Source organism: Colletotrichum orchidophilum (assembly GCF_001831195.1).
Source record: "Colletotrichum orchidophilum strain IMI 309357 chromosome Unknown Scaffold_289.1, whole genome shotgun sequence".
NCBI classification, from domain to species: Eukaryota; Fungi; Ascomycota; class Sordariomycetes; order Glomerellales; family Glomerellaceae; genus Colletotrichum; species Colletotrichum orchidophilum.
The window spans coordinates 1-11,593 of NW_019173245.1; the positions used below are offsets into that span (position 1 = coordinate 1).

Sequence of the window (11,593 nt, forward strand, 5' to 3'; positions counted from 1 at the left end):
GGGGGGGGTGAGAGCCGAGCTCATTCGACTTAGCGTGTCGTCGGCACCGACGGCATGGCGTGGGACAGTGCTCTCGTCGACGGATGCGAGAAGAGGAAGGCAGACGAGCCTCTCCAGACCATGTACGAACACTTCGTAGTGTACGTAACTCGGAGACACACCTGGCATTCCCTCTCCAGGCATTAGCCTGACGGATAGGGCCTGTATCCAGCGTTGCAGCGCAATAAGGCACAGCGATGGTAAAATGGGGCAGTTGGGTCAAGTTATGCTCGATGAGGAAATCCTGGCTGCATGCTTGCCAGGGTCCAGGAGAGAGTGTGGATGATGGGGGGGAAGGGTGAGTTGCAGCAGAGTGGTGACATGGGAAGCCGAGAAGAAAGAAGCCGCGAAGGGAGAGCTCCCGGTAGACACTCTTGGAGGGCCGGTCAGGGGTGGTTAGAAGGTGATAGGGGATGTGGTAGGGGTTCTTTGCCTTGGGGATCCTTGAAGCCGGGGGGAAGGGGGGAACGGGAAGGATAAGATGGGGGAGGCAGCAAAGGCGACAACATGCGAGGCATGGTCGAGCTCTGATGAGGGTTCGATTTCTGGCGACGATGTGACAGAGAGTTTACTACTGGAATGAGGGCATGAATCCTTCATACATTTTGAAAGTGTTCAGATGGACCAAGAAAAAAAAGAGTTGAGATGACAGATGCAGGAATAACAAGAAGAAGTTAGTCACTCCCCAGGGCGCCACAGTATCCGAATGCCATGAATCGATTCCATGCCCCGTGTTGCTGGAACACAGCAAGGCAAAGGCAAAGGACACGTGAAGCTGCCGAGGACATTGTCAAATCATGGGCATTGGGTAAATCGGGGCCGATGCACTGCAGCGGCGCCGGCGAGTGCTTCATGTCATTCTTCGCCGTCTTGCTTGTTGGAAGTCCCAAGGATGCACGATGAGGGTCAATGTTCCTTGACTGTGGTCCACCCAGGATGAGCCCAGATGGGCATGGACGTAACGAGATAGGCTCGGACTGCCGGGCGAGAAAAGGAAATAACAAGAACGGTGTGTCGGTTGTTGGTTCATTCCAAGAGAGGTTGTGGATCCCCGCGCGGGGTTTGGGCTCTACGAAGACTACGATATACCTACCCATCACGTCAATCCTGAGATTGTGAAAGTGATAAAGAGATTTGTATGTGATTGAGTTGGCGGCAGTTCTCAATGCAAATTGTCGTGTACGAAGTACACCGTCGGTCGGTATAAAGTATGATTGATGACAGTCCGGTAGACTTTGGATGAACGCTGAAGCAAGCGGCCCAATCCTAGCCTAGGTATAGCGTAATATAGAGTAGACGTGCCGTACGGGGGGGGTTACTCAAACGCTGTGCAGTGTTGTGCATCGGATAGAGTTACTGGCCCGCCGGCCTTCTTCTTTCCTCGAGTTGGAACGGCACTGGGTCATCAACCACAACGAGGCAATGAGTGGACCAGTGAGAAGTTCTCGCTGAGAACTGAGAAGTGGAAAAGATACTTGGCCATCCTGCGTAAGAGCCAGCAGCGCAAAAGTACCTACCTGCCTGTCTTGGGAGGGACTAAAGTAGTTCTTACAACTTCCTTGCGGGCTCCATGACGACAAGGTTAGATCCCCTGCAGCGATAGCAGAGGCTAATAAGACGAGTCCGGCATGTCTTCATTAGGCGGATCCCATTCCCCTGGGTACACTGTGATGATGGTATGGGGGGGAGGGGGGGCAGCGAAGATCTGGACCGGACCTGAGCAGGCCTGCAGCCGGCAGCGCAGCGTGCAGCGAGGGCAGAGAGTAGCTCAGTTCGGCGTGATATAATGGAGCTCGAGAGAAGGAATTCCGCCGCACCGAGGTTTGCCGAAGCCTGGAGGCCATGCACAAAATCTGCACAATGTATCATGTCCTGATTTGCCCTAGCCAGCGAAGGCCATTCTTGATCAGACGGCCCTCCTTCGTGTTCTCCTTTGATCGGATGATCTGGGGGGTCGTATCAAAGTTGCAAAAAAGATAGATGTGCTCCTAATTTCAATTTCGTGAAAGCGGCCGAGACGCAGATTTTGGAACGGCGCTGGGGGAAGGATTGAGGGCAGCAACTGGTAGACTGACTAAGCACGGTCATAGGTATTCGACAGTCAGAGCATTTGGCCCCAGATCAATGCCTGCCGAAAAAAATGATCGCCTTGGCGGCGGATTTGGCAACCTCTCAGAGTCTTGGATTGACGATCAGTTGGCGAGACGAGACAAGGCTAGACAAAGCAAGAACGAGACGTGATTCTCAGGCTTGGTGACAGCCCACCAGCCTGCCGCCAATGGCAGTAGCATCGACGCTAACAAACAGGGGGAAAAGAGAGGCAAGCTGGAGCTAGTCGCCGGTCTTTGTCGGTTATGTGTCGTAACGAAAATCATTAGTGACGGCGCCGCTTGTCTAGCGTTCATGTCCATCCACCCATCTTTGTGGTTGGGGACGGACAGATTGCCCCTCATTCGTTCTTGATGTCGGTAGCTGGAAGTTTTCCGTGGCTCCGAGTCCGACCTGCCCGTCCAACGTTGGCTCCTCCGTCACTGGGATCGGCCGAAGGTCTTGGCTCCAGCAATTTTGCAGCCGAAAGCAAGGTGACATGAGAGCGTTATATCCCCCCAACCCCTTTCGTAGTGGCAAGATACAGTGGTCGAGAAGATCTCGAGCGAGAGGGACTTCTGGTGTCCTCATCGTCTAGCTGCGAGCAAGAGGCGAGGGAAGATCTCAACTAGGATGATGGTGGAAAGCCGCCTGTAAGCAAGAAAGACGGCCGCCACCGGGCCGCCCAGGGCATTCCATTCCACCTGGGACCCTCATCTCGGCGGCCTCGGCGGATTTTGTCTCTGCATGTGGCGGCACCGAGGCATGTGCGGATAGAAAGCGCCAACCAAGTGCAGTTGAGTGTTAACATTTGGACAGCATTAGTAGGTTGGCAGAGATGGTTATGCTTCCAGAGAGTCGCAACGGAACGGTCGGCGCCGCATTTACTCTGGGGTCGCGTTGCATTGAAGAGTCGGAAGACGGAGCAGTTCTGGATAATTAGAAGGTAATGTGCAGGGAAAATGCTGCTTAAAACCGCAAGTGTCGTCAACGTGCACCAACGCAAACCCCGTTTTCCCTGAGTAAAAAGTCCCTCGGTTTCTGGGCTGAGACAGGCCATGGTTTGTCGTTGATGAGGCACTGCACCGGATCCGAAACGGACGAGAGGGGGAGGCCAGTCGGAAGGTACTTCTGTACCTTTCAGATACAGGCGAGTGAGTGAGTGAATGCTGGGGTGGCGCGGTGCGAAGCGAAGAGGACACGGACGATTAGTGTAGGTCCTTGGTGCCTGTGTAGCGCGCTCGTCCTACCCAGATAATCATGAGTGCCAAGAGCGTATGGGTTGCTTCGAGTCTTCGCCATGTTTTGACTTGGTGAGGATGGGGGAATGACTGTGTAGAGAAGCCGGATATCAGTGATGAAGTGTGAAGGAAGCAGATGCATCTACCTTACACGCTCGACGGGGTGGTGCGAGATACGTACCCGGCGACAAGATATTTAAGCGAGCTACCACCCAAGGCAGCCTAGGGGCGGGTGTCTCCTCGACGGGGAAGGTGGAAAGGCGGAAAGGCAACCCCTTTTCCCCTTGCCCAGGGAGTCTGCGCGTGCAATTTTTCTTTCTCTCTGTCGAGTCTCCCCCAGGCCCTCGCATTTCCCTCAACTTTCAGGTGGCTCAGCACGCTCTAGCACATGCGCGCAGCCTGGCGATTGGTCCGTCTGGAGCATCGGACAAGGTGCCGTGTACGGGTATCCAGGAGGATAGCTGCAGGTCCCGTAGGGTGGCATCAAACCTTAAGCATGGGGATCGCGCTTGCGGGCTGGTTGCTCGTGATGCTTGTTGAGAGGGGATTCATTGAACACTCAGGGTATACGCCCACGCCTGTCCATCAATGTTTCTAGGTATAGATATGCAGAGCAGGTATTCGTACGGGCAGCAATTGACGTGTGGGAAGAGACATCGCCATTCCAGTTGCATCTTGAATGCTGCCCAACGTCGCAGTACGGTACAGCGGCACGAGCGGGCACACCCCGTCCTGTCCTAAGGTAAGGTAGGTAGTTTGAAAGTTAAGATAGGATGAATACGAGTACCATTCAACTACCTAGCTCATTGCCCAAGGCAACTCGTCCTCGGTCAGAGTAAATTTTCAGAAAAATTTGCGCAAAATTTGCGCATGACCGTGTTGTATCGTGTACTCTGCGGCCCACGAGGACTGATTTCAGTCACTACTAGCACCAGCAGCGAAGCAACACGGCGTTATGCAATACGACACCGCATAGCAAGCGACCATCAACTCCCACGCTCGCTCGCCTATCCGTGATGGACGCTTGTGACTGAGGCAATGTTCCGACTCGATCTAGACTACATCCTGCATAACAACTGCTGGCATGGAATGCTGAGTACCGCATACGCCAGACTTACTTTCAGCTGGTCCAGGTATCCATCTCCCAGTTTAGCATCATCACTTATTGAAGGGGGATAGCCTAGACTCGAATTTATTAGACTGCACAGCCAGAAGCCGTCTCTCTTGTCTCTGCGTGTCCTATTCTATCTTTGCGCTAGAGTCCAGACAATAAACCGTGTCCCTACGAGAACTGCGAGACAAGCGTGTCCGGGGAAGGGGTTTTTTCACACGGCATAGTTGCCTCACTGTTCCTTGAGACATACACAAGTCTGTGTGGACCATGCCAACAACACCCGGGCAAGCCTCAGAACAATGACAGGTCTGAACTAAGGTAGTTGTGCAGATTTACTCCCGAGCCGGGAAACCGGAAATCCCGGGGCATGTGTGTGATCCGAGGGCAGGCGAGACGGGTAAGGTAAAGTCGTCAGTGATCGGGGGTCCATTCCAGCGGGAGAGCAACGAGACACTGCACACGTGTAGCCCATCGATGAGGTGCTCAAGCCTCATTGTCATGGCGAAGACCAGCGTCGCTTTGAGACTGGAGACATCCACTTTGGCCGAAAATGCCCCACATTGTGACTAAGCCCTAATGAGGCAATGGTTTCGTTGACCGCTGGCTAACATCTCACGTCAAGCTCAAGGCAATAATTGTCAACTGAGACGGATGCCAGAAGATCACGGCACCTCGGTGTCTCTTGGCAGAATAGGCGTATGTCAAGATCGAGGCCCTTGGTAAGGCCGCGGCCGAATTTCCTTCCGGCCCTTGATACGGGATTCGTGAGGCATGCCATGGCACCAATATCGGGGGATAAGCCAGGAGGAGTGCCTACCTATGGAAACCTCCCCAACTCCCTCGTGTGATTGTTGGCGGAAAAGGCTCGGGGCATAATCGCCGTTGTGCCTTGGTTGATGACCGTTTAATACACGGACTGGAGTCCCACTATCTCGATGCTTGGCCAAGGCATCGAGAGGCTCAGGGCCTCGTTTGTGACCCACCCACTGACATTTCATATCTACACTTGCCAAGATTCGCGACTGACATTGTGGATGAAGCCCAAGTGCCTTTGGCTGAGACAAGAAAATATATACCACTAAGCCGATTGAGGCGTTGCAAACATGAGTCCAAAGACAGAGGGCTTATGAGAATGGATTGTGTTGAATAAGTTGGGTTTCGGCAGCTCTGTTTGTAAGTCATTAGAAAGAAGGATCCAGAACCGAGCGGGAATGACGCTGACTCAAGGGGGCAGAAGATGGAGGGTTAAACAAGATCAACTAGAAGAAGAAGAAGAAGAAAAGGTGCTGAAGAATCGCGCTGCCGCGCTGGGGGGGGACCGGGGGGGGGGACGGAGGGGAGGCAAGGGGGGAGAAAAAGGGGGGGTGAACAAAAAAAAAAAAAAGAAGAAAAAAAAGAAAAGGGGGTGGAAGAACGGGGCTGCGGGGGGGGTGGGAAATTGGGGGAAAAAAAAGGAACCCGGAAACCGAAGAGGTAAAAAGGCCGGTAAAGACCCCCCTCCCCCTTTTCAAAAAAGGGAAAAAAAAAAAAAAAAAAAAAAAAAGGGACAAAAAAAGGGAAGGGCCGTTCAGGTTCCCGAGGTGTCACGATGCCTGCCGATTGCCCAAAGAGCTAGAGTAGATCCCTGAAGAATAAACCCGGAATTCTGGAATTTGGGCCGGTGAGACCGGGAGGCATGCTTTGGCGACAGGAAGGGGGGCCGCCAGGCGGAGGTGGCTTCCCACTCGGGTCCATTGACGAGCAAGGAAGGAGGGAGGGGGAGAGGGAGGCATCAAGCGAGGATGAAGGAAGGAAGCGGGACAAGGGACGCTTGCGGATTGCAGGCCACGAGGTGTCACCTTCCAACCACCTACCTACCTTAAGGTAAAGTACCTTGAAGTACGGATACCTCTGCCTATCTATCTTATCAACCTACCTCGACGTTAGGGCGCGGATAGATAAGGAAGGCGACGGAAAACTTGCCCGACCGCCTCCCTTTGCGGTGACTCTGGTCCAAGGCAAGGTGCCTACCTACCTTACCTTACCTTAAGGAACCTTATCTCAGATACTTGGACTACCACCTAGGGCACTTTTTCAAGGTGCCTTATTCACCTACCCGCGTAATAAAGGCAAGGTATATATCTCCAGATGGGGAGTCGGGAACAATGGGCCAGAGTGCAAAGGTGCCGACTTTACCTTAACTGAAGTTCTTCGCTACCGGTGGTGTGTCCTGAGTAAGGTATCACCAACCCGAAGTCGCCCAAAACCCCGGTCGCTGCTACGCTCGCGGATATCCTACGGGTACGGACACGGGGGCCGGCGGTTGACGATGTGGAGACAATCGTGCCCGGTGAGTTCAAACTTTGCAAGAGCCCGGCAGTTGTAAACTTTCATAGTCTCCCCGTCCCGGTCTCTTGAGTCCTGCCACGGCATCAACAACTACACAACATCCAGGTACACCACAGCCGACTACCATGGCTTGCCATGTCGAAGAGTTCAACAGTCGGCAAGTACATACGTAAGTTGCCTAACCTAAGGTACGACCTACGTACCCCAAGGAAAGTACGTATCCGTACGCACTTCTCACCTGCCGTGCCCGCTAGAGTTGCTAGGTACCTAGTACAAGCTACATCGAGTCTTTCCCAATGACGGGTTCCACTGACAGATACAGAGAGACGCAACCTTGTCATCTTTCCCTATCCGTTCGATCGAGCCAATTTGGACAACCTCTGCCATAACACAAAAATAACATCCACAGTTGCAGCACAAATTTGGCACAATCTCCATCGGGCTAAACTAACTGCTCGCGCTCGGCTCAACTCCTGTCCCTCGTCCATGCCGGCTCTCCCCCTACTAGTCAGCTCGCTTCGAGAAAGAAGGAGAGACATGGCGCCAGACGCCTAGCCCCCCCGGCTGACAGCAATTCCCAAGGGACTGGAAATGGTTGCATGCACCTCAGGACGTACCCCCTCCTTTTGGCATTGTCTCCAGACCCACGAGTCCACGACGCCGTAATGACAATTTCCCCCTCCTCCGCCCTCCTCCGCCCTTCCTTGCCCCCCTCCCCTCTCTCTCTGCGTGCGAACCTCCAACAGGCCCAGAGCCACCTTCATCCAAGCTATGCCGAGACCTCGATGCTCGCTCAGCCCGCAGCAGGACTCAGCAGCCTGTCCGACCAGGTCTGGGCCAGCCCAGTCCAGCAGAAAGAGGCACATTATTACCGACGTACGTTCCAACGAGCTAAGACCAGGCTTGCCATGGATGGAAATCCATAGCGTCCGCCCTACTTGTCTGGCGGTTACCCAACGCAAGAGGGAAAATACCATCGACGCGCTCGAATCGACGGCATACACTGTAGAGGCGCAAACACTGGGAACCCCGGAACTGGGTTTCGACACTCATCCGACGCTGAATGGGTGCAATATATCCTAGCTTGTGTTGACAGACCATACGGTTGGCATCGACTCAGCGGCTCCTCCATTCGACGGTCGACGCCAGCGCCAACGCCAACACCAACGCCAACAATGGCAAACCACCACCAACAACACCACCTTACCCACACCCGCGCCCAGGATCACTACCCGCTAGCTGCTAGGAGCACTGCAAATGAGAATGGCCTCTAACCCACCTCGTCTTCGTAATTCGGCAAACGAGAGAGTCCGATCAGCCCAATCGCCTGATCAGTGCTCCAGATTAAATGGGGTCGCTCTCAACCTGGTTCTCGCACATTCTTGGCCCCGGGCGTCTGCCGATGAAGGACATGGGAATCGACGTTTCTTAAAGCCGGACAGCACCGGATTTCCAACCGTGCCCGGGGTTCACTCGCACGAGATCAAAGGGCGAGATCCGCTGTGGGCTATTGCAACCACGGCTTAAGGCTCTTTTCGCCTAGCACCCGCCTGCCAATGCACAGCTCCACCCTCGGCACTCAAGAAGCCGCCCAAGCGCCTCGCACAATACCGTGACAAGTCCCGGAGATGGACCAGACCACACCTTATATCACCCTGAATCTCGTCAAAGTCCCGAGACTCGGGTGGCGCCCGTTGCCCAAGAGCGCCTCGGTCACTCACCTTGATTACGCCACTTGTCGACTCTGTCTCTTCACGAGTCATGTTTCCGCGGTTTCACCACACTGACTTGCTCATCATCACTCGTGACGGATGGTGCTCCCGAAGCCTTTCCCCGCCTGCCGCCCGTTCGCTCCAGTGAGACTTGGTGAGTGGCTCACATTTCGTCATGTTCGACAGGATCGCAAAAGTCCCTGAATCATATCTCGCCCACCCTCCGGCCGAGAAACCATTGATAGGGGAATACACCGGCTTTGCCATAAAAGAGCAGACCCATCAATTGTCACGTCAGTTGGCTTCTCACCTTCCTTTTGCTAGACCCATATGGCGGCCGCTCGCAAAAGGCCCCGTGCTTATGTTGTTGCGGTACTCTGCGGGAAAGCCTTCGATGAATTGCTGTACAAATCCCACCGCAGCATCACTCTGCGAGCCGCGGCCAGGAAGTCTGGACCATGGTGACAATATTATCCACCCCTCAACCCACTCCGGAAGATAGTGTCGTTACTAGGATAGGGGAAATGATGCTTTATTTGTGCGGTGGAAGGCACAACAGGAATGGTTCATAAAATGACGTTGCAATATCAACTTCTATGACGACCTCATCGACGACAGTCTGCGGTTCTTAACGATGCATGTTGTGATGCTATGCAGCCGATACGGAGCCAATGGCGAGCACTGATCACAGCAATCCTTGGTGTAGGAATATGTCACTGTCAGAGGTGTGACGGGGCAACGGCAGTTCTTCATCACTAATTCCTTATTGATGCGTCGGTTCAGGGGTTATTCATTGACAGGCCTCAGCCCTCTCGATTATTGACATGGGGCTTCTTAGCAAGATCGACAAATTAGACTTGGTCCCCTAGGGGCAGGTGGCTGGTCTCCCGCCCGAGCAGGGGTTCATCTAGAATACCGCAAGTTTCCAGCATCTGCTCAACCAAGGACGGCAAGTTGTAACCACTGCGACAAAATTACCATTGCTGTACTCCGTACCTACGGATGCTCTGGACACTGGAGGAAATGCCGTCCCACACCTTCCGGTCCGAACAACAAAAGAAACGAGTCTTCTCTAATACATCTTTCTTCAACAGGCGGTTCGGTCCTATCCGGAAAGACAATGTCCTGAACCTCACGCACCGGCTGATTGAAAGCTCCATTCGTCTAGCCATGAGACCAGCATCAAGGCCGTCCTCACACTCGTCGTTGGCTACTGTGAGACGGTCAAGAAAAGGTTGATCCTACGTGCTTGAGGACCTCGGGAAGAGGTTATGAGGGTATGGCCGATTGGCATAGGCACTCGTCACAGATGGTATGACAGCTGTTCAGTGACTGCATCGCCGCCACAAACCCCCACAATACAAGGACCACGTTGGTATCGATTGCAAAAGGGCGACGCTAGTAGCCATTAGGAGTCCCTTTGTTGCCGTTCTAGAAACTCGCAGAGCTTCTTCGCGCGCGCACCACGCACTTGAGCAGGGTTTGCTGCAGGATTCAGGCCGATCTGTGGCTTAAGGTGTGACAACCGACCGACTTCCTTTTCGAGCTTGCAGCCCGAGTCTGGCTTCCGGTCGGTCTCCATGCCGGACCATCAATCCGCCGCCGTGCTACTCCGTTACGCACGTATGAGTTTCACGACTAGCAGTCGGCCTGGGATGGCCTCCACCGGAATCAAGCCGATGCTGGCGGGGCAAACGTGGCAACTCATCGCAACAATACAGCTACCAACATGCGTCTGGGCATCATTCTGTTGGGACCTGATATGCAAAGCATTTTGTCAATTCCGGCCTCCCTTGCGTGCATAGGCTAAGAGAGCAAAATCGTGGATTCACTGGCCTTCGACATCAACCGTGCCGCAATGGTACATCTGCCCATGCCCTGTAGAGTGCGCTCGCTCATCTCATTGTCTACTGCACAATCTCAGGGAACGAATCCTTTGTTCAACCCTGCTGTGAAGTCGGCGCTGATTCTGGCAGGCGCATCCGTAAACACGTCCACGAGCTGATAGTAGGGCTAGCGCATAAAGCCCTTCTTCAGTTTGTGTATCCGCATAGTCAACTGGTATGGTATACAAGCTCGACTATCTACGCCTCGCCAACTAGCATATCATCACCATTGCACTCTCCGGTTTCAAGTCCTACTGCCGGAAATCGAATTCCACGATGGTGTAAGCACTGCTTCTCGCCTTGCTGCAAAAGGCGCCGTAGGACAACATCAGGAGGTAGCTGAATCGAGGACCTACGCTCCATCGCAGCGAACGGCAGCTTCACGTCTGTTATGAGCCGGTCCCGTGTAGCCTGTACAACGGCAACTAGGATAGAGGCAGCACTTGGGGGAACTAACGGCTTGTCTATCCCAGATTCCCAATAGGCTCAATGTTTCTGCTTCGCCCTCCGTAGTGTTCACTCAATTCACAGGGCGGGCAATACCCTTGCGGGCAACATGGGTTGAATCTAGTTAGACTCGGCATTGCGCTCCGTCCAGCAGTCAACCCTGTTCAACTCAGGTTGATGTCCCCATGGCATCCTTCGACAATGGGCCGTGGCTGCCGCTGAACGGTTTTCTAGGAAAGTCTTCTCCAAAATTCCTGTCACCCTTGTCTCATTTTTCTCCACATTGTCATTAGGCAGCAGGATAATGGGATGCCGCCATCATCAACTATCGTGATCAACCACTGCGCACTACTGCTCATCGCAGATGGAATCAGCCCGTCGAGCGTTTGGTCCCATGCATCCCGGCACTGCAGCATCGTGTCTTGATCAACAGTAGATCTTCACTTGAAGCGAAGGCTCGGCTGGGAGGATCACGGAATCCGGGATGGAATCACTGCGGCCAACGCCCAGCTTATGCACAAGTACCTACTCCGTATATGTCAGCTTCATCCGAAAAGCCCCTACCGATCCATGGGTACTGAATTCGCCGAAACCCCACTCCCGCCTGGTTTCCGGTGGCTGCTGATTACCTTACCTTAGCTTCTTAGGATTGGGTACGTACCGCAAGTGGCCAAGGGGGATTACTTCCTTCCCATTGTATGCACCAGCCACATTTGCGCAGAGATAGCCCACTTCTGA

The 11,593-nt window shown here is 53.8% G+C and overlaps 2 protein-coding genes across 2 annotated transcripts; one reads left to right on the forward strand and one right to left on the reverse strand.

Annotated features, from left to right (window-relative positions):
* Nucleotides 1-6,093: 6,093 nt before the first annotated feature.
* On the reverse strand, nucleotides 6,094-6,216 carry CORC01_14419 (uncharacterized protein; the record flags this gene model as incomplete). Its single annotated transcript, XM_022626030.1, has 1 exon — nucleotides 6,094-6,216. The coding sequence occupies one exon, from the start codon at nucleotides 6,214-6,216 to the stop codon at nucleotides 6,094-6,096; it is 123 nt and encodes a 40-aa protein (XP_022467460.1).
* A 1,193-nt stretch (nucleotides 6,217-7,409) lies between these two features.
* CORC01_14420 (uncharacterized protein) lies at nucleotides 7,410-7,736 on the forward strand (the record flags this gene model as incomplete). Its single annotated transcript, XM_022626031.1, has 2 exons — nucleotides 7,410-7,502; nucleotides 7,542-7,736. 2 exons carry the CDS (start codon nucleotides 7,410-7,412, stop codon nucleotides 7,734-7,736), a joined length of 288 nt encoding a protein of 95 aa, XP_022467461.1.
* Nucleotides 7,737-11,593: the final 3,857 nt, after the last annotated feature.